This window comes from Mauremys reevesii, linkage group 1 (genome assembly GCF_016161935.1).
Source record: "Mauremys reevesii isolate NIE-2019 linkage group 1, ASM1616193v1, whole genome shotgun sequence".
NCBI classification, from domain to species: Eukaryota; Metazoa; Chordata; order Testudines; family Geoemydidae; genus Mauremys; species Mauremys reevesii.
In genome coordinates this window covers 168485318-168508516 of record NC_052623.1, presented here as the reverse complement: position 1 = coordinate 168508516, position 23199 = coordinate 168485318, and the positions used below count along the sequence as shown (strand labels likewise).

Sequence of the window (23199 nt, the reverse complement as noted above, 5' to 3'; positions counted from 1 at the left end):
CGGCGGCTTCGCCGGGGGGCGGGTTGTGGGGTCTGCGGCGCCCCCGCCCGGCCGCGTGTCCAGCCTGCGGCCTCAGCGCCCCCCCGGCTCTGCCTGGCCGGGCTGGGTCTGCCGCGCCCCGGGCCGCCAGCGGGAGCAGCCCCGATAGAAGCGGAGAGACAGGGCGGCCCCGGGCGCCAGGAGCGATGGGCCCAACGGGCTGTTAAAGTGGGTTCCTTAAACTGCCCTGCGGTGCCTTTTATTTAGCGTGACAGGGGCCGCAATGTGGGTCCGTGCCGTTCATTGGGGAGTGAATTAAACTAAACCGAATCAGGCTGTGTCTACACTACAGGATCGCCCACCTCGCTTCTCTTGGCGTACAGCCAGCGCAGTTATTAAATCGTGTGTGTGTGTGTGTGTGTGTGTGTGTGTGTATATATGCAGCCTTGGCGCTTTGTGTGGGCGGTGAGGGTCTTCACCAGGAGCCTGTGTATCATTGTATTGTCAGTGTGGGGGAATTGCGGGGTAGCTCCTGAAAGCCTGTAACCATAGAGGTGAGCAACCCTGTGTCTACACTGAGGCTGCCTTGACCCTAATTGCATCCCGAGGTGACGTGTTGGGGGAGCGGGCTCAAACAACCCCCAGATTTTTGCCAGGATAGGTGTTGGGCTGAGTGTGACTGAAGTGATGTGCTTAGGAGAGGCACCAGCACCTAGTGCTCCTGCTGAGCCCTGCTAGGAGGTGCCTGGGGCAGCCAGGAGAGTCTGGGCGGCTCCAGGCCCCAGCACGCCAAGTGCGTGCTTGAGGCGGCAAGCCACGGGGGGCGCTCTGCCGGCACCGCAAGGGCGGCAGGCAGGCTGCCTTTGGCGGCTTGCCTGCGGAGGCTCCGCTAGTCCTGCCTGCGGGAGGTCCGCCGAAGCCACGGGACCAGCGGACCCTCCACAGGCAAGCCGCCGAAGGCAGCCTGCCTGCCGTGCTTGGGGCGGCAAAATGCCTAGAGCTGCCCCTGCTGGGCGGGCATCACAGCTCCACCAGAGGGAGCACGGGGAAGCCCACTGCCTCCCATCCCTTCCTCACCCACAGCTGCAGTTACCAATGCTTGGCAGTAGGTGGCTGGAGCCTCTGCCCGCAGCAGGGAGGCAATGGGAGAAGAGAAGAAGGAGCTGTGATGAGAGTGGAGACAAGTTGGTGCCAGCTTGGAGTGGTTGTGGGAGGCACAGGCAGGGCCGGCTCTAGACCCCAGCGCGCCAAGCGCGTGCTTGGGGCAGCCTGCCGCCAGGAGGGCCGCAGGCGGTTCCGGTGGACCTGCCGCAGGCGTGCCTGTGGAGGGTCCGCTGGTCCCGCGGTTCCAGTGGACCTCCCGCAGACATGCCTGCGGATGCTCCACCGGAGCCGCGGGACCAGCGGACCCTCCGCAGGCACGTCTGCAGGAGGTCCACCGGAGCCGCTGGACCGGCGACCGCCAGAGCGCCCCCGCGGCGTGCCACCCTGCTTGGGGCGGTGCAATTGCTAGAGCTGCCCCTGGGCACAGGAGGAGTGGGAAAGGGCCCAAAGGCGAGGCGTGAGGCGGACATGTGCCCCCACCAACCTTTAAATTATGCCCAGCCCATTATCAAGAGTTAAGTGTCGCCTCCGATTACATCGACCGTGACGCCACACTGCTCAGGGAGGTGGTGTTACTATATTGGAGTAAAGAGGCACTTGCATTGGCAGGAGCCAAATTTAAGTGAAAACACTTTCACAGCTAGGTCAACACAAAGCAACTTACGTTGACCTAGTCCTGTTGTGTAGGCCGGGCTCTGTGACACAAGGTGGGTGAGGTAATATGTTTTATTGGACCAATTAATTTTGGTGAGATAGACAAGCTTACACAGAGTTCTTCTGGTCTGGGACAGGTACTCAATGTCACACTTAATTACAAGATGGAGCAGTCATGGTGGGGAAGGAAGGGAGGAAAGATGCTGGAGTGGGAAGGTTAGCAGGTTATTGATTGTTGTAATAAGCCATAAATCCAGTGGCCCTATACAGTCGATGATTTTTAATGTTTAGCAACGTTCTAAATTTAAGCTCCCAGGCTTGTCTTTTGAAGGTGTTGTGTAGGTTTCCTTTGAGAATGAGGACAGAGAGGTCAGATATGGAGTGATCACGTTGTGAAAAGTGTGCACCCACTGGGTGATGTGGTATTTTTGTCTTATTTTCTGTGTGAGTTCATTCGAGAGTGTAGTGATTGTCTGGTTTCACCCACATAGTTGTTGTTTGGGTATTTAGTGCACTGGATGAGGTACATCACATGTGATAGGCATGTATGGGACCCATGGATCTTGAAAGGAGCGTTGTCGAGGTTGTTGGTCATTGTACCAGTAGAGAGATGTCTGCAAGTTTTGCATCTGTTGTTCTGGCAGGGACTGGTGCTGCTTTGAGTTGATGTGTCCTGATCTGCTGAGAACTTGCTTCTGATGAGGGGTGTGTGTGTGTTGCTGGGGAGAGGATGTTTGAAGGCCGGGAGAGGAGGTTCAGGGAAAGATTGAAGTATGAGTTGTAATTGTTTGATACCCCATATAGGTTCCATTGTGGGATGATAGGTGACAACTTAGTTCCTTTTTCCCCTTAGGACTGGAGAGTTGTTAACAGGCCACTTCACCTTGAATGGTCCCTTGAGATATGTGGTGACTACCTATGCTGAACAATCTGTTTCCTCTTGTATTTTGCTGTGCCACTCTGAGGGCTTGTCTACACCATGCAGCTTTTAGCGACAGGGCTGTGTCGACACAGCCTTGCCAAAAAAGGGTGTTTACACAAGCCAAATTTTAGTGACACTTTGTCATCACCTTTGCCATCAAAATACTTCCACCCCTGCAAGTGGCATTCAGTTTGTCGGCAGGAGAGCGCTCCTGCTGACAAAGCCGCGTTCACACTGCCATTTGCTGTGGCAAAACTTTTATCTTTCGGGAGAAGCTTTTTTAAGCACCCATGAAAGACAAAAGTTTTGTGGACAACTTGGCAATGTAGTACCTTTCCCAGACCTGAAGAAGAGCTCTGTGTAAGCTCAAAAGCTTGTGTCTCTCACCAACAGAAGTTGATCCAGTAAAATATATTACCTCACCCATCTTGTCTCTCTAATATCCTGACATCAACATGTCTACAATACCAGTGCATAAACTGAATTAAGGCCACTTCAGTTCTCATTGAGGGCAACCACACTGGGGTTTAATGTGGTTTAACTTATGCACTTCAAATTCACACTTGAATTCAGATTGATTTTTCTTGAGTGTCCTTGTGTAGACAAGCCCTATGATTCTCTGTCCACTGTAAACCAGTAACACAAGCCCCATTGGAGACATCCTTGACTCCTCCATCTCCCTGTTCACCGTAGCCAGCTACATCAAGGTAAAGCTACAGATTGCTTGGTCTGCACTCATGTTTTATGACGTGTCAGCTATCATGTGCTAGGTATCACCTTGTAAAAACAACTCCATTTTTCCTGGGGTAGATGTGCTCTAAGAGGGCTTTTGAATTGTGTTCAGGCAAGGGCTTGTGTGCATGGCGGGGTAATGCACACTATAGTGTGCAATTTCTGAACCATACTAACATATTGCACACCAGCATCTTGGTCCGTGTAGACCCTGCTGGGGTTCATTAAAGGTTTCCTAGTGCACTTTAACATAGGGCTGGCTATATTATTTTATCACAAGGGAATATTTGAATATAGATTGAGCAGATGAAGGGATTTAAAAAAAATCCATGCAACCGTGGATGGTTATGTAATGCAGAGTGATAATCATCATGTGAATTATCAATCTGTTTGAATTAGGACTCCCCCCTTTAATGATTTGGCACTCCTGTCTGTATACTTTATTGGCTTTTCTTATTGTAAAATAACTCTCAGCTAGTGTTCATATAGGGACACTGAGCACTTTCATGTTCTTCCACTTGTTCACAATATTAATGTAAAAAGTGATATTAATAAAGACAGATACAACTCAGAGTTTGAAATAAAAAACAAAAAACGCCTTGATCACACAAAATACTATTATTTTTTCTTACATTTATTTTAGTGTACAACTATTGTTGGCATTTGTGAGTGTATCTCTGTTGCAGTGGAGAAAAGAAATGGGAATTCTCAGGTCTTTACTGAAGGAGTTGGAGTTTATGGGAAAGGATGTATGTTTCATTGGGTGTTAAGAGGGGAAAGAGGCATATGGAAAGGGGTGTACAAGGGTGGTCTGCCTATCTGGGGAGCTGGCCACCAGTGACATTCCTTAGACATTACTGCTACACTTGTGTTTGGTGACACACTCAATCTTGTGTGTGTCGTCTTTTACAAAGATAAACTCTTTAGTCGTCCTATGAATAGATGAAATAACCTTTAAAACTGGGGCTGAGACTGAAAACAAACACAAGATAACTTTAGATGTGAAAATAGTTTCTTGTGGTTGTCTGAAGTTTCTTTTCCATGATGTGTTAATGTCTGACTGTAATATTTTCCAGTGAAATAAACTATTTGTGTGTGAGAGAACAAAAGGGAACCCTCAAATAAATGTTTGTTATGAAAGTGCTTTGAGGATTTCTCTGAAGTGAACTTAAGGGTGCATGGTTTGGGCAGGACTGCCCAGAGGGGGAGGGCAAGTGAGGCAATTTGCCCCAGGCCCCGCAGGGGCCCCCACGAGAGTTTTTCGGGGGCCCTGGAGCAGGGTCCTTCACTTGCTCCGGGGGCCCCAGAAAACTCTCTCAGGGCCCGGGCCCCCGGAGCTTCTTCTGCTCCGGGTTTTCAGCAGCAATTTGGCGGCAGGGGGGTCCTTCCGCTCCGGGATCCGCCGCCGAAGTGCCAGGTCTTCGGCAATTCAGCGGCGGGGGCTCCCTGCCGCCGAAGACCCCAGGCCCCCTGAATCCTCTGGGCGGCCCTGAGTTTGGGGACTTTCCATGTGTACATATGTACAAATGGAGTGAGATATGTGGCAGTTCCTTTGAAGTCAAAAGGACATGGCCAACTTCAAAATCACACTTCTGTCTGGAGTTTTGTACCACCTACCGTTATAGTAATCTTAGGGAGTAACTTGTAAGTAAAAAGTCAATGAAACATTTTTTCTATTTAGTTTTGCATTTGACAGCACTGTGTATAGTTAGTTTTACTGATTCTCTTGGATAGCCAGCTAGCTCCTAGTCCTGCAAACATTCACATTTATGCTTAACTTCACACCATGAGTATCCAGTTGAGTTAGTTGTGAATTCAATGGAACTACTCGTGTGCACGAGGCTAAATGTGTATAAGTGTTTACATAATTTGGGGTTTTGGTCATTTTCACCTTAGCTGAAAAAAACATTGTAAACGTTAAGAGGAGAATAACTTTGAAAAATAAAATCAGGACAAGCTCTTTAAAGATGCTCTATCAGAAACTGGATTTTTTTAAAGTAATCATTTAAAAACATTAAAGTTGACAATGTCCCTTTAAAGATAACATGAGCTGCTTTAATCTGCTTGTGTTAAAATAGACAATGCTTTTTTTTTTTTTTAAAGTAAAACCTTTATAGTGTTAGAAGGTGAATGCTTTTGTTGAAGAAAACAATATGCTAAATTTCATGTTGTTCTTTTCACCCAAACCATAAATAGCCCTCCCTTTTTACACCTCTGCTCTCTGGCCCTGGAAATATCCAGTCACTCTTTAGCTACAGTTTTTCCTCTTCCACTGTTACTAGTCTTTGCCATAACATGGTGTCTAGCTAAAGTAAGAGCATATGTTTGTGGCTGGAGCTGCTCTGCTAGACAGATGTTTGATTAGTAAAAACGTTATTTCCTCCTTCCTTCCTGATCATCATACAACATAAGCTTCTTAGCATACTGTATATGGTTAACTGAAAAGAGTAGTGAGTTTGAATGTGTTGCAGAATTTCTTAGATATAGTCCAGGGATTCTCAGACTCGGGGTCACAAGGTTATTACATGGGCGGTTGTGAGCTATCAGCCTCCACCCCAAACCCTGCTTTGCCTCCATCATTTATAATGGTGTTAAATATATAAAAAAGTGTTTTTAATCTAAAAGGGGGGTTGCTCTCAGAGGCTTGCTGTGTGAGAGAGATCACCAGTACAAAACTTTGAGAACCACTGATATAGTCCATGAAGGTTCACTGAACTTCTTTCTCTCCAATTCCTGTGATCTCATGAATTATGGCCCCAGGAGCTAACACTTTTCTGCTGATAGCACTTGACATCTTTAGCACCCTCCCCCCTTTAAAAAAAAAAAGAATTTGGCAGATTTTTCTTGTGGGATACTTGGTTGAACTTATGACTGTTACATTGGACAAGCATGTTTTCTAAAATAGATTTTAAAAATTTGTTGTAACAAAGTAAAAGGGATACAATCAATATTTGTATATTAAACTAAGCTTTATTACTGATATCCCATTAGAAACGTAGTGTATTTCTATTCTGAAAAGTGGCTGAGAATTTTTTTGAGATTCCTGATTTACTGCTTCAGTGAATTCCAGCTCAGAATTGCTCAGTTTGTGTCTCCCCCTACCCATTCCCTGCCCTTCCTGTCAACCCCTGCAGTCTAAGCCTGGATGCCAAGCCAAAAGTCAAGACTACGTTCTTTTTGGCTCACAGGTCATTACCAGTAATAAATATTCAGTTCAACCGCTGCCCTCTATTACACCTGTGACCCCATTGTCTTCAATTAATGCCCATAGTTAAACCTCTGCTACCCTATTCCTTTCACTGAGGGTTGCATAATTCAAAGACAATGATGTCGCAAAAGTGGTCTTGCAAATGGAATTTATTTAACCACTGTAATGTTACATGAGTAAGAAAATAATCTTTCATTCTCTGTTCATTTTGTTTATCTCTACTTTTCAGAGCAGACAGTAGTAAAAATGTGATCTTTTTCACAAAATTGTGCTCATATGTTCTTGCATACATACAGAGTACAGATCTGCTGAGGAAGAAGGAGCCATTTTTACACACTCACCCTTCAGAGTGGAAACACTTAAGTTTTGATCTGAAAACAGATTAGATTTTTCTCTCATCAACTATGCAACTTCTTTTTTCTAATATCTGAAAATGGAGGCAGCTTTCTGGAAATCCTCTACTTCCTGTGTACTGGCAGGGTGGTATGTTCTTGTGCCATGCATGCTCTGCACCAGGGATCGGCAACCTTTGGCACGCGGCACGCCAGGGTAAGCCCCCTGGTGGGCTGGGCTGGTTTGTTTACCTCCTGCGTCCGCAGGTTTGGCTGATCGCGGCTCCCACTGACCGTGGTTCGCCGCTCCAGGCCAATGGGGGCTGCGGGAAGAGGCACAGGCCAAGGGATGTGCTGGCCGCCGCTTCCCGCAGATCCCATTGGCCTGGAGCGGTGAACTGCAGCTAGTGGGAGCTGCGATTGGCCGAACCTGAGGATGCGGCAGATAAACAAACCGGCCCAGCTAGCTAGGGGGCTTACCCTGGCGGGCCGTGTACCAAAGGTTGCCGATCCCTGCCTTGCACTATAGAATTAGGTAACAGTCTTTCCTTCCATTTCTTAAAGGAATATTTTATTAAAAAAGTGGGATAGTTGCTGTCTGAAGAGTTACCATATGTTATGTATAAAACAAATAAAATAGAAAGCCTGCAAGTTTCATTTTGTTTATCTCTACTCTTACACACGCACAATAACTGTGTCTTCCCTTTGCCTGCCACTATTTTCCTTTCTTCAAAATAACAACAAAAAATCTGTTCGAGACTGATTCCCATTTCCTCCCCATCTCCAACCTCCTGAAATAAAAAGATGCAGAGTATTGGTCCATCTTCAGTCTCTGCTCATCCTTGTTTGTGTCTTGATGCATTTTTACCCTTTTTATGGAGGAGACTAATCTGCACTACTCTTGCTCAAGAGGAAATGTTGCATTGCTGCAAAGGAATCCCAGGGTCATACTGTGTGGAGAAGTCTTTGTGGTGATTGCATCTCAAAGTATATTGTAGCAGGGAGAAAGCTCATAGATCTTCTGGGTCCATTTTACAGCTGTGGAATGGTAGAAAGCAGCAGAGGCACATCTAGTAGAGCTTCTGCCCAGATATCCAAGTGTTGAAAGCTGGCACTGCACTTGCTTTTTAAATGCTTTGGCTGACATGCATTCAGAACCAGTGAATTCTTCCATGCACGTCTTGAAACTCTGTATAAAAAGAGAAAAAAATGAATCCCAATTAATAGAGATTTCTCCTCTGTAACAAGCTAAGAAGCCGTGAATTATCTTGCTATTTCAATAGGCTTGAGTACTTTTTAACTGTACTAAACTTGGTATTCTATTTTTATTTTTAACATGTAAAGATTACTGTTGTGGAACTGATGTCACACATCCTTAAACTTTGTGCACAATAACATTTTCCCCAACCTCTTCCTGTCTCTCCCCCTCTCCCTGCTCCAACATTTTTGTAGGCCAGATGAATCTGACGAGCCCTCAGAATGTTCAAGTCGATGTTGTAAACACAAATTTCACTCTAAGATGGAGCTGGGGTAGTGAGAATGACTTCAGTGTGACATTTTCAGCTCAATACCAACGGTAAGCTTACTATTTTACTGTGAGCCAAAATTATTTGACATCCATTTCTACAGACGGTAAGAAGGGGAAAAAACAAAATAAAAACCCACCACTGCGGTTTGTTTGTTTATTGGTATAAAAATTCTTTAAAATAAGCAGAAGAGCACACTGGTGAGCCAAGAAAAGTGATGCTTTTATAGTGGTTTGTGCGCTTCTTTTCATCACTGTGTATAGTTTGAGCATGTAGCCGCATTTTTAACATTGTAACTGTTTTTGGTTACAAGAGTTTCAAAACATTGATGTTAGTGTTTTGAAGTGGTACTAATCTTCTTTAATTCACGGAGCTTTGGGAGTCCTGGCCTTCTAGCAGTGCATCCTTACACCCAGGCTGTCCCAAAGTGTGAACTGCTAAATTTGGGAATCTACAAGCATTTTAGGGGAATTTCACTACACAGTGCCTAGTCAACATCATCAACTGTTGTGACTCTGGCTGGTGCAGTAGTCCTCAGTAGGCTATGCATGTTTGTTGCAACACTTGGAGTATCCAGAACCATAAGCCACTGTTACCTGCAAGGCAAGGTTAAGACTAGCAGAGTCTCAAGGTGTATGCTGGTGAAGCCGATAGACTGATGTGGCAGGGAGCTGACACACAGTTTAAGCTCCAGCAAAACTCTCCCTTGCTGAGGGGTAAAATGCAGAGAATCCCAGTTCCTGAACCCCCTAGAAAACCATTCCCCTACAGCATCCAGACCCTGTCACTTGGTGCCCACAGAAATACCAAGTGCGCTGTCTCAAAAAAGACAGACTACGCACCAGTCTGTTGGCTCAGCTGAGATTGCACACTTCACTTTAATATAACAGCACTGATGTGATTACGAAAACTAAAATTAAATTTATTAATGAACAGAGATTTAAGTGACACTAATCAGATAATATAAATAGAAAAGAATACAAGTAAAACAAATAAAACACGCTTCCTAGTGTCTATAATTTAACAAATTACAATCCTGGTCTCAGGCAATTTCTCACCTACAGTCCATTTTCAGCATCCTCAACCCATGTTGTTGGGGGACCTACCTTTCAGATTCCAAGTGTGTTTGGCCCCTTTTTGTCTCTTAAGTGATGGATGCACAAAGGAGTCCCCTTTCTTTCCTTTTATAATCTAGAAAACCTTTGAAACGTATTTGAAAAATAAACCTAGGAAAAGTTCCTCTCTCCTGTTTCTTGTTCTTCATGGTGCAGGTGCCAAGCCCCTTCATTCTCTGGTCAACCTGCTTATTCAATTGACTTGATCATTTTGTTTACCTTAGATGCAAATGTACTTTTATTGTCCTTTTCTTGTAATCAAGCCATACTGTTTTTCTCATCTGCCTGTTAGCTTGATCCATGGGGCAAGTATCGGCAACCTTTGGCACGCGGCTTGCCAATCCCTGATCTAGGAAAAGCTTGTTTATCAACTGCCTCCACAACATTTTTAACATAAGAATGGCCATACTGGGTCAGACCGTGGTCCATCTAGCACAGGATCCTATCTTCTGACAGTAGCTGGTGCCAGATGCTTGGGAGGGAATGAACAGAACAGAGAAGATATCAAGTGATCCATCCCCTGTCCTCCATTCCCAGCTTTTGGCATTTTGATGATTAGTGACGCTGTGATTGGGTGTAAAGGCTGCACACGGATGAGGAAGGGGCCAGAGAGGACCTGGCAGCAGGGTTAACCCCACCACTCTGGCCCTGTCAATCATGGCTGATAGGGAGGAGGTCTTTAAAAAGGAGGAAGCTGCAATCAGCAGTGGGGGAAAGAGCAGGATCACCCTAAGCAGCAGACTGCAGGAGTGACTCCTGACGCTGTGGAGGGAGCTTCTGGGCAGGAAACCTTCAAACTGACCCTGAGGAGAGTGCAGTGGACTCTCAGGGCAAGACAGACAAGCTGAGCCCATCCCAGAAACCAAGCCAGAGCGATTTCCCCAAACCCATTGCACAGGGGCTGGATTGTTGGCAGCACTATAGACTTGCCACTTCCCCCACCCCCATTTGCTGGGATCACAAGGAGGGAGTATCCTTGAATGTGTGGGAGTTCTTGACTTTCATTTTGATCTTCCAGTCAGAGAGACTTAAGGATCTCCACAAAGGGATAGAACCCCCCTGGTAATAGTGGGGAAGTGGGGCCTGGGTTGTGACCACCCAGTGTAGTTCACTGGATGTGGTCAGGTTCCCCCACTGCCTGAGCGAGGAACCATCAAGGACTGCATTATAGACACTCGGAGCATGGGGTTGTGTCCCTGACCACCTTGGCTAATAGCCACTGATGGACCTGTCCTCTGCAAGAGCATATTAAGAACATATTTCCAGCATATGTGTATATATATATATACATATGCTGGAAATATAACTCCTTATACACAACTCATACGTACATCACACAATGATATTCATGACAAGTGTCACCAGTTTTCATATGATACATTCCAAGACATTGTTGGGCTAATTATTCTGACTCTGTGTTGGTTGTAGTGAGTTTACCAGACCTGTTGGGATTTATTGTTACATAACCATGTGCCCTTTGCCAGTTGCCATAAAGGAGCTCTTAAGGTCACAGTTGGATGATGTGATGACTTATGTGTGGGGCCCTCCCAGCCATGAAGTCTGCTCTCCTCTGTGAAATCTGCCAGGGAGGGGCAGGGCTGGGGGCACCCCAGCCTGGGCTCCTATCATGCACCAGACTCTGGCTGCTAGTCCTGGTGGGGCTGGGGACTTGCTTGCTTTTCTCTTTCAGGGTGCTCCTGGGGCCGGTGAGACCCACCTCTGGGAACCTCCCACAGCTGCAGGAAGCCCCACACCTCCACTGTGTCCTTCCCCCATCGCTCCCCAGCGGTGGGCAGAGGAGTCATTGTACATGGAGCAGCAGCAGAGTTTCTTGCAGATTGCGGGGGGAGGGTGGGTCCCAGAGGTGGATCTGACCCAGCCCTGGGGGCAGCCCCTGCAGGAGAAAAAACAGTCCTATATCCCTCTCCAGCCTGGCCAAGACTAGCAGCTGGAGCCTGATGGATAATAGGACCCCCCCGGCTGGGGTGTCCCCAGCCAACAGCATCAGAACTGGGGTGGCTAGGGGGCCATGTCCCTCCACTGTTTAATGTGGGCATAGTTTGGGGGGCAGAGGGCAGCATTGCCCCCACAAACTGCAAGACTTGCATAGTTATCAGCTCCCCTGCTGCCTGCAGTGTGCAGTTGCTGTCCCCTGCCCCCAAACTATGCCCTTGTTAAAAAGTGGGGGGGACATGGCTCCCAGTCCTGCAGTTCCAGCGCTGGTGCCTCCCCCACACTTCTAAAAAGGTTCTGGCACTCCTGTCCCCAGCCCTGCCCCTTCCCATCTCCAAGCCCAGTGCTCATGAGTTAAAGGGGCATTGGACTGGTTGGAGGGGGGGCATGGTGCCCCCAACCACAGGGCCCTGGGCAGTTACCCACCCATAATGCTGGCCCTGCCACCCCCCCCCCAAAGTGATGGTCCCCACCATACCATGCAACCTTCACATCAGCGCTGCCCCCTGTTCTCCAGCTGCCCAGGTCTGAAGGCAGCATCTCCGTCAGCAACAGCTCAGATGTAAGGGTGGCAATGCTGCGACACCCCCCCCCCAATAGCCTTGTGATACCCCTCCCCCACAATCATCTTATTGGTTGGGACCCCTATGCTTATAGCACCCTGAAATTTCTGATGCAAGTATCTGAAATCATGAAATTGACTACTTTTAAAATCCTAGGACTGTGAAATTGACCAAAATGGACACTGAATTTGGTAGGGCCCTAATTATGTATCCCTGTGTATATCTGTAGGTCTGTACCTGTGATAATTTGAATGTTCTTAACATATTGAAAAAGTGCAAAATAGCGAATGCTAGAAACTTGAGAATTTCACTATGAAAACACAAAATTATGGTTCCCATTGCAGCCAGGACACTGACTCGTGGTACTTCTTTGTGTTTGGGAAACACAGTAGAATTAAGTGTCTGAAAATTCATTCCTAAACTGATGCACGCCTATGAAGCAACCGTGGCATAGTTCCTGCAAATCATATATTTCCTGTGTAGATGTTCCCCAGTATTGGTATGCATATCATTTGTAAAAACACATTCAGTAGTAACGGTGCATACAGAAAGAGAAACATTGGCTGGTTGATCTTAATTTACAAACTTTGGTCATCAGATTAAACTGTTTGTATATCCTTATTTTCAGTTAGCTCCTTTTTTTTTTTTTTTTTTTTAGTTTGTGCTTCTTGCTTCTTTCTAATGTGACTACTATTTCTCATGACCCTTTCCCAACAAATAAATTCACAAATTTGTCTGGCTTAATAGCAACTCCGTAATTAAGATGTCAGAGAAAGAATCATATTATGTATTTGAACATGAAGATTTGGTGTGCTTCTCTTTATTTTTTGGGTGGGAGAAAGGTGGCTTCAAAAATACAGGTTTACCTCAGAAACATGCAACTGTTGAAGACAAAATATAGTGGTTATACAAGTTTTCTCTCAGTTTTCCAGTTTTTTCCTCTTTTAATTATGAGTCTCATCTCTCCCCTATTATTTCTGCCACTTCCTGATGTCTGAATTGTCTTTTGGAGACAGGTGGTTTTTGGTGAGAAGCCCAGTTCTGATAGGATAGAATAGTTCACTCTCCTGTGTTTTCATTTTATTCGGTTTTCTTTTTCCCAATTGTTGTTTCTGATTTCCTATTCTGCCTCCTTTCCTTCATTTCTCTCCTTCCCTCCTCCAGTCTACTCTCCCCTCAGCTATACTCTTTACTATTCAGAGCTCTCACTCATTGTTCCCCCATCCGTTTCTTTTGCCACTTAGGTCTCCTCCAAGCACTTTTTGCACCCCCTATTCTATGAGTGCACCTGAGGGGTAATAAAATACACCCCAGTTTGGTAGTGCACTCAGGGTTTAATCCCAGAAATGATAATCCTGAAATGATCTTTTTTTTTTTTCCCCCTCAAAAAGAACAGGAGTACTTTTGGCACCTTAGAGACTAACACATTTATTTGAGCATAAGCATTTGTGGGCTACAGCCCACTTCATCGGATGCATGGAATGGAACATATAGTGAGGAAATATATATACATACAGAGAACATGAAAAGGTGGGAGTTGCCCTACCAACTCTAAGAGGCTAATTAATTAAAATGAGCAAAGAGTCCTGTGGCACCTTATAGACTAATAGACGTATTGGAGCATGAGCTTTCGTGGGTGAATACCCACGCATGCATCCGACAAAGTGGGTATTCACCCACGAAAGCTCATGCTTCAATATGTCTGTTAGTCTATAAGGTGCCACAGGACTCTCTGCTGCTTTTACAGATCCAGACTAACATGGCTACCCCTCTGATACTTAATTAAAATGAGCTGTTGTGTTTAAGTGTTGGACTAGAAAAGCAAATTGCCAGCATGTCTTGGGGATTCCTTATTCAATAATTAACCCAGACTAGCATTCATAAAGTAACCTAAGTTAGACAGGTTTCAGAGTGGTAGCCATGTTAGTCTGTATCAGCAAAAACAACTAGGAGTCCTGGTGGCACCTTAGAGACTAACAAATAAATTAGGTATTCTAGAATTCTGAGACCAATTGAATATCTTTTTGACCACCAGATGGTGCTGATCAAAATACAAAATGAATATTTACATTTTCTTTTATCACCAATAGAAACCTAATTTTATTTTTTTACTTGAAGAAGATTTGAGAATTATGAGGAAGAAGAAGAAGAAACAGATTGGAAAGAGATATCTGGCTGTCAGAATGTCACTGTCCTAGAATGCGACTTCTCCTCAGCAATGACAGCTTATTTAGATTCCTATAATGTGCGTATAAGAGCTGAAAAAGGGGAAGAAAAATCTCTGTGGTCTACTACTTTATCATTTGTACCATATTCAATAGGTATGTACTACATATGTACTTGGTTATTAAACAGGTTAATTATTTTTCAACTTAATGGTGTTACAGCACAATATAAAATACAGTGTAGATATTTGTATTCCCTATTATTATTATTATTTTATTTTATTATCAGCTCTGCTGTTTTATAGAGCAACTTCCTTTTATGCTTTTAATAGTAGTATTTATATAGTAACTTTCCTGAGATCTTGTCCAAACACAAGTTGTGCTGTTTTAAATAACTTGACTAAAGCAGTACAAACCCCTTCCATAAGGATGGCTAAATCCCATTTGTGCCTTTGAAAATCTCACCCATAATTGCTAATTTCCCAACCTTTACTAAATTATAGCACTGTATGAAATATGCAGTGAATAGCCTTTTATATTGCTTGGACCATGTTATTTCTATTATCAAATATGTAATTAAATATTTACATTTAATCTAATTAGTAATCAAAATACCTGTGAAGTATGTAAGTTAAGATTATTTTGAGACCCTTAGCTCTGACTATTCTGACTTGCATGCTTAAAGTTATAAGCTTAACATTGCTAGAACATATCTAATGTTATAAGCAGCTTTAAGTGATTGTCATGGAAAATTTATGACCGATGAGTCCACCATACATAATGTGTGTCAGTTATTCTTCCCAACTTTTGAGCTATGCAGCACTCCAGTGGTAAAGTGTGATGTAGGGCCCTTTGTTTTTGCAGGTCATGGTTTTCTATGGTGGCCATCTCTATGCTGTACCCACCCCAATGAATTTCATTCCTAACATTAGGGAAGAGGCAGGATGGTCCAGATTGGGGGCAAGCCAATTCCCTGAGTACCATATGTGTCATTACCCCTGTGCTGATATTGGCAAATGTATTTGAGAAGCTAGCGTTCCAGCAGTCCTACCTTCTACCTTTAATTTACCACGAATGATAACCTATATACAGCTAAATCCTTCCATTAATATTGGGTTCGTTCTTGGGGAATGAGCTTTTTTTAAAGTAAGTCTTTCTTGTAACCTTATTCCACAAATTTATGATTCTTCATTTCAGAATCAGGCAGTTACTGTGATATTGTTACAGCCAGTAAGTATTAGTTTAACTATCTTCAGTCCCAGATAACACTTGGAGTTCATTCAGTTAAACTACAGTTAGATTCTACCTGAAGAACTTAAAATTAAGTACTGTAGGCAGTTCCTTGTAGTTTACTTGTTCAAACATGTAACTTCTGATTTTTCAACAGTTGTTGTGCTTCATGATAATGTTTAATTTTTGCAGCTAAAATTGGTCCTCCCGGAGTGCAGTTAGAATCCATAGATGGAGTGGTGAAAATCAACATTTCCCCTCCAGAAGAAAATCAGAACAGAAAAATGTGGACAAATGATCTAAGTTTTACCTACAATGCAGTGTTCTGGGAGAACTCATCAAATGCAGAGGTATGATAGGGATTAAAATTAAGTTTAAAATATTGTTTTATTTACTTCAGTTGCTGAGCCACTTCCTAGAATTAAATTCTGCTTTTTATTATTTTATACATATGATATATCCTAATTTCTGTCTGTAGCTTGATACATTCACGGTTAAAAAATAAAGTGCATTGATTTGCTAGACTGTATTACATCTCTTGCTCAAAGTTTTGGTTCGGTTGCTAATGTCATTAAGCTGGTCCATGCTTAGTTGCTTAAGAACATAACAGCCATACTTGGTCAGACCAATGGTCACTCTAGCCCAGTATCCTGTCTTCCAACAGTGGCCAATGCCAGGTGCTTCAGAGGGAATGAACAGAACAGGCAATCATTGAATGATCCATCCCCTGTTGCCCATTCCCAGCTTCTGGCAGACAGAGGCTAGGACACTCAGATCATGGTGTTTTAGCCCTGACTGTCCTGGCTAATAGCCATTGATGGGCCTATCCTCCATGAACTTACATAGTTCTTTTTTGAATCCTGTCACAGTTTTGGTCTTCATGACATCCACTGGCAACGTGTTTCATAGGTTAACTGTGCATTGTGTGAAGTATTTCCTTTTGTTTGTTTTAAACCTGCTGCCTATTAATTTCATTGGGTGACCCTTAGTTCTTCTGTTATGTGAAGAGGTGAATAAGGAAGTGTTATACACTATCTCCACACCAGTCAAGATTTTTATAGACCTCTATCATATCCCCCCTTAGACGTCACTTTTCCAAGCTGAAAAGTCCTAGTATTTTAACCTCTCCTTCATATGGAAACTGTTCCATACCTCTAGTCATTTTTTGTTGCCATTCTCTGTACCTTTTCCAATTCTAATACATCTTTTTTGAGATGAGGTGACCAAATCTGCACACAGTATTCAAGATGTGGGTTGCCATGGATTTATATAGCGGAATTGATACTTTCTGTTTTATCCTTTTCCTAATGGTTCCTATCATTCTGTTAGCTTTTTTGACTGCCGCTGCACATTGAGCGGTTGTTTTCAGAGAACTATCCATGATGACTCCAAGATAATTCTTCAGAGGTAACAGCTAATTTAGATCCCGTAATTTTGTATGTGTAATTGGAAAACATTATCTCAATGTGCTTTACTTTGCATTTATCAACATTGAATTTCATCTGCCATTTTGTTTCCCAGTCACCCAGTTTTGTGAGATTCCTTTGTAACTCTTTGCAGACTGCTTTGGTTTTAACTATCTTGAGGAGTTCTGTATCATCTGCAAATTTAGCCACCTCAATGTTTACTCCTTTTTCTAGTAATTTATGAATTTGTTGAACAGCACTCCTCCCAGTACAGACCACTGGGGAACCCCAATATTTACTTCTCTCCATTCTGTAAACTGACCATTTATTCCTGCCCTTTGTTTCCTATCGTTTAGCCAGTTATTGATCCATGAGAGAACCTTTCCTCTTATCCCATGACTGCTTACTTTGCTTAAGAGCCTTTGATGAGGGACCTTATCAAACGCTTTCTCAAAATCTAAATACCACTATATCCACTGGATCACCCTTATCCACATTTGTTGATCCCCCTCAAAGACTTCTAATAGATTGACAGCAAGATTGGTATGGCAACTCCTACCTTTTCATGTTCTCTGTATGTGTATACATAGCTCCTCACTACATGTTTCATTCTATGCATCCGATGGAGTGGGCCGTAGCCCACGAAAGCGTGTGCTCAAATAAATTTGTTAGTCCAAGGTGCCACAAGTACTCCTGTTCTTTTTGCAGTCTAAGACAGTTCCTCAGATTTGTCACCTAAAAAGAATGGCGCAAGTGTGGAAATCTCCCTCACATTGTTTACAGTAAAGATGCAAAGAATTCATTTAGCTTCTCCACAATGACTTTATCTTCCTTGAATGCTCCTTTAGCACCTCAATTGTCCAGTGGCCCCACTGATTGTTCAGTAGGCTTCCTGCTTCTAGTATACAAAAAATTTTACTGCTAGTTTTTCAGTCTTTGGCTAATTGCTCTTCAAATTCTTTTTTGTCCTGCCTAATTATACTTTTACACTTGATTTGCTGACATTTATGGGCCTTTTTATTTTCCTCAATAGAATTTAATTTCCAATTTTTAAAAGATGCCTTTTTGCCTCTAACTGCTTCTTTAACTTTGTTTAGCCATGGTAGCACTTTTTTGGTCATCTTAATATGTTTTTTAATTTGGGGTACACACTTAATTTAAGCCTATATTATGGTGTTTTTAAAACATTTCCATGCAGCTTGCAGGCATTTTACTTTAGGAACTGAACCTTTCAATTTCTGTTTAACTAGCTTCTTCATTTTTGTGTAGTTCCCCTCTCTGAAATTAATGCTACTGTGATGAACTCACAGCTCTTAGCAGGCTTTTAGAGCTCTCTGTGAGGCTTAAGAAGGGAATTTGAAAACTTTGCCCAGTTTCCCTGCATGTCTGAGGCAAGTGATCATTAATGTATTCTTTAGAATCAATATACACAATACTTATCTCCCAACTCCACACAACAGTACCAGAACAAGTGCCGGTCAGATTAGATGCATACTGAGATGATGCGTATGTCCATTTGGGAGACCTACTGTGTTTGGGCATTTTTAAAGGAAAAAATCCCAAGGCCCTCCCAATACATTCTTGCATTCAAGAAAAGGTGAGTGACAAATCTGTCAGTCCAGTTAGCTGAACTTTTACTAAAAAGTTTAGTGATACAAGTGCAGTAAATCTTGTCCTCAGTATGGAGCCTATAATTTCTATAGAAGAATGGATTTTATGTTACTCTAAATAGTTAATGAACTAGAACAGGGATCGGCAACCTTTGGCATGCGGTCCGCCAGGGTAAGCACCCTGGCAGGCTGGGCCGGTTTGTTTACCTGCCGCATCCGCAGGTTTGGCCGATCGCGGCTCCCATTGGCCGCAGTTCGCCTCTCCAGGCCAATGGGGGCTGTGGGAAGTGGTGTGGGCCAAGGGATGTGCTGGCCACAGCTTCCTGGCGCCCAAAGGTTGCCGATCCCTGAGCTAGAAGGTAGAGCCAGGCTTAATGTGAAAACACTTCCATGAACAATGTTTTAAGGATGATATATCTGCAAAGTTGAAGACTCAGATCTTCCTCAGACCCTGCCCAAAAATGTCATCTAGACTTTTTGTAGTGGACTCTTCTTGACTTCAATTATTCTTTGGCTAGAAGTGGTAAATGGGGATTGGGCAGTCTTGACCAGTTAGTCCGTCAGTGGTGTGTTGGTGATGATCAACGTACCTAGCATTAGAGGGACAGGGAAGATGATCAATTTCAACTTTTATTGAATCAACTTCTGTTGATTAGAGAGACATAAGGCTTGTCTACACTGGCAATTTACAGCGCTGCAACTTTCTCACTCGGGTGTGAAAAAACACCCTCCTGAGCACAGCAAGTTTCAGCGCTGTAAAGCACCAGTGTAAACAGTGCAGCGGGGCTGTGAGCCACGCCTCTTGTAAGGGTGGGTTTTTTTAGTGACTCTCTGCCGTGACCACACAAGCCATGTTAAAGTGCTGCCACACAGCAGTGCTTTAGCGTTGCCAGTGTAGACTTAACCCATGCTTTCAAGCTTACACAGAGGAGTTCTTCCCGTCTGGGAAGGGTACTTCAAGTGTCACAGCTAAATAAAAGGTGGAACAAATTGTTTAGCATAAGTAGTTAACACACGTTTCAAGGGACTATTAAAGGTGATGTGGCCTGTTAACAGGCCTCCAGAAATGGGGGAGAGGAAGAGGGTGGGGGGCAGCTTGGAGGATTTGTTAGTGGGTTATAGATTGTTGTAATAAGCTATAAAGTGTCTATTGAGTCCTTAATTTTTAGTGTCTAGCAAAGTTATGAATTTAAGCTCCCAGCCTCCTCATTTTAAGATATTGTGCAGGTTTTCTTTGACCTTTCAGTCCTCATTCTCAGATATAGAGTGATCACTTTTTGAAATGTTCACCCACAGACAGTGGGGTATTTTTGTTTTTTATCATTTTCTTGTGAGAGTTCATTCAAGAGGGTAGTGATCATCTGGTTTCACCCACATAGTTGTTGTTGAGGTATTTAGTGCACTGGATGAGGTACACCATATGTTGTGGTAGGCATGTTTAGGATCCATGGATCTTGAAAGGTGTGTTGATCATCATAGCAGAGCAGATATGTCTGCAGATTTTGCATCTGTTCTGAGAGGGTCTGGCGCCGCCTGAGTTGGTGTCCTGGTTTGTGGGGAGCTTGCTTCTGATGATGAGCTTGGAGAGGATTTTGGGGGGGTTGTTCGAAGGCCAGAAGAGGGGGTTCAGGAAGGCATTTATTTCAGGCTAGGGGTCCCCATCAAGTATGGGTGGTTGTTGTTTGATACCTCATATGGGTTCCAAGGTGGGGTGGCAAGTGACAACTAGGGGGTTATATATAAAACCTCATCTGTCTGCACACCTCTAGTTGTCAGCTACCACCCCACACTGGAACCCAACTCAAATGCCCCAATAACAACTATGTGGGTGAAGCCAGACAATCCCTACACTCTCTCAAATAAGATGAGGCAGGGAGCTTAAATTCATAACTTTGCTAGACACTAAATATCAAGGACTGAATAGAGATGTTATGGCTTATTACAAAAATCTATAATTCAGTAACACCCCCCAGCTGCTTCCCCCCCGCCCTTTCATTCCCCCCTATGACTGGAGTGGTGTTAACAGGCAGCTTTGCCTTGAATGGTCCCTTGAAATGTATGTTAACTGCTTATGCTGAACAATCTGTTCCACCTTGTATTTAGCTGTGACACTGAGTACATTTCCCAGCCCTGAAGAAGAGCTCTGTGTAAGCTCGAAAGCTTGTCTCACCAACAGAAGTTGGTTCAATAAAAGAGATTACTTCACCTACCTTGTCTCTCTTGCCTTGTCTACACTACCACTTATACCAGCAAAATGTATTTCAGGGGAGTGGAAAAAAACCACCCCTGAGTGACATAAGTTTTGCTGGCATAAGCGGTAGTGTGCACAGCGCTATGTTGATGGGAGAGCTCCCTCCCATCAGCATAGAGCAGCTAAATGAGTGATCTTACAGCGGCAAAGTTGCATTGGTACCTCTGTAAGCTTGCTAGTGTAGATATGGCCTCTGATTTCCTGGGACCGACGTGGCTACAGCACCACTCTTCGGCTGTGTCTACACTACGCACCTTTCAGTGACACAACTGTGCTGCTACAGCCATGCCACTAAAAGGCACACAGTGTAGCTGCTGTTTGCCGGCAGGATCCCAACGAGTGGCAGTAGCTTTGTCAGCAAGAGAGCTCTCCTGACAAAGCGCTGTGCACACTGGTGCTTTTTGTCGGCAAAACTTGTGGTGTTTTTGTTTTTATTTTGGGGAGGGGGTTCCACACATATGAATGACAAAAGTTTTGTTGTTCAGGTTCCAGTGTAGACAAAGCCTTTCTCAGTAGAGCTTAAAGGACTTTGCAGAGGAGAATAAGTATCGTTATCCTCATTTTACACACTGGAAAACTGGAGCACAGATCCTCTATAGCTAGCATGCCATAACACTCAGGGTGAAAGGATGCAAGATCTTACCACTTCTGAAAGTAAAATCCCATTTCTTATCTTTAGAAGAGAGGTATATGAATTGGGTATATGGAAGGTCTATACATTTTAAAGTAATTTGTTACCATTATTTCGCTGAACAGTACAGGCTGACCTTTTCCTCATTTTTTATTTTCTCTTCTATCTTCCTGCTTTGTGGCAGGGAAAGGATTTATACATTTGTCTGACTGGTGTAGGAAAGTTGGGAAGATCTCAATTATCAGATAAGAAATTACCTTTCAGAATGTTAAGAATAGAGAGAAATTATGTATCGTTTAACATGCAAAAAAACACTACAGCATAAGAAAAATATAAATCTATTGCTGGGATTACTTTCTATAGCAAACTATTATCAAATAGGGAACTATTTAAATTCACTTCAAATTTGCAGAAAGCGTTACAAAAACATGGAGTCAGTTTATTTTGTTCAGACATGTAAAGCTTTTTTTCTTTCCATTCTGTACTCCTTGTAAGTTTCAGGTGAGTTTTGCGTATACTGTAGCTTAAGATGGTTCACAATTAATTCCCACAAATTAAATGTGCAAAACTACATTAGCATGCCAGTAATATAGTATGCATGAAATATTACCTTATCCCTAATATCTGAATGTATCCAAATGTCATATGTGCGGGTGATGTCAAGAACAATTTCCTTAATATGTTGTTTACAATTGTTTCTTTATGTATTACCCATTACAGCCAAAAAGCAAAACTATTAATCGCAGAGACACAATTTATGATCTTGCACCAGAGACTACTTACTGTCTGAAGGTTCAAGCACGCATAACTTCTGAAAGAAAAGTAGGTTCCTTCAGTCCAGTGTACTGCATTAAAACTACAGATAAAGGTAAGGAATAAAAATCCTTTAAACTCTCTAGTAATCAAATCCTACAACTAGCTTGATAGATTGCAAAATCCATTGCTCCAAAGTAGTAGAACTGTGCAAAATTACCAACATTTCAACTGATTTCCATGTAACCTTGATAATCTGAACATCAATTATCCAAACTCCCTGTTATGGACAGCTTAATGTCTTTCAGCATCTATTGAGGCTTTTGATAGTGAAAGGAATTTTCAGTTACCCAAACATATTCAGTGTCCACCATTACATTTAGATTATCATGGTTCTATTGTGCTCCTAGATGCAGAAACAAATATTCCCATATTTGTGAGTTTGGTTTAGGATAAAACTGTTCAATTCCTGTAAAATATTGTTGTGCATATGTGGAAAAACTGAATCCATTTAGTTGAAATGTTTGATTTTGCCAAGTTAACATGCTATTTTTGTGCAAACCCTGACTTTTTTTGTTCTGAAGCCCCAAAAAGTGATTTAGATTGTATTTGCTTGCAGCTCATGAATTGTCTTGCAAAGTGCATTTATCATCTGTCCAAGTGACTTATTTTTTTTTAAATAGACATATGAAGAGTGTAAAATCCTTCCAATTGTGTATGTAGGAATATAGGACTTTTAGTACTGAATTAGACGAGTGGCCCACCTGGTCCAGAATCCAGTCAGAGTGTGATCAGTCCCAGATGATTCAGGAGAGGTAGAAGAAATCCTTTTGGAGACAGTTATGGGATAACTTTCCCCAGGGAAGGTTTCCTCCTTTTTTCCAGAAGCTGGAGCTGATTTATCCTTGAAACACTTATTTTAAAAGTTTCAAGTAACTGATGAAACCCAAATAAATGATTTTTTTCATGGATTACAAAAATAAACAGTTAAAGCAGTAGAAGAACAGTACTAAATCTGCTACCTCAAAGCAGAAACAAGTACGAGTTTCAAAAAAGAATTATCCT

General features: G+C 43.2%; 1 protein-coding gene across 3 annotated transcripts in view; it reads left to right on the top strand.

Moving 5' to 3' along the window:
• IFNAR1 (interferon alpha and beta receptor subunit 1) overlaps nt 1-23199 on the top strand; it is a 40269-nt gene that overhangs the window by 221 nt on the left and 16849 nt on the right. The window contains exons 1-5 of one of the 3 annotated variants that reach the window (XM_039541655.1): nt 179-207; nt 8384-8507; nt 14207-14409; nt 15676-15833; nt 22102-22249. In XM_039541655.1, the coding sequence (XP_039397589.1) occupies nt 8389-8507; nt 14207-14409; nt 15676-15833; nt 22102-22249 (628 nt within the window). In that variant the 5' untranslated portion in view covers nt 179-207; nt 8384-8388. Of the gene's footprint in view, nt 1-178; nt 208-8383; nt 8508-14206; nt 14410-15675; nt 15834-22101; nt 22250-23199 lie in introns of those variants that run through there. The other 2 variants (XM_039541649.1, XM_039541644.1) reach the window with 2 other exon arrangements.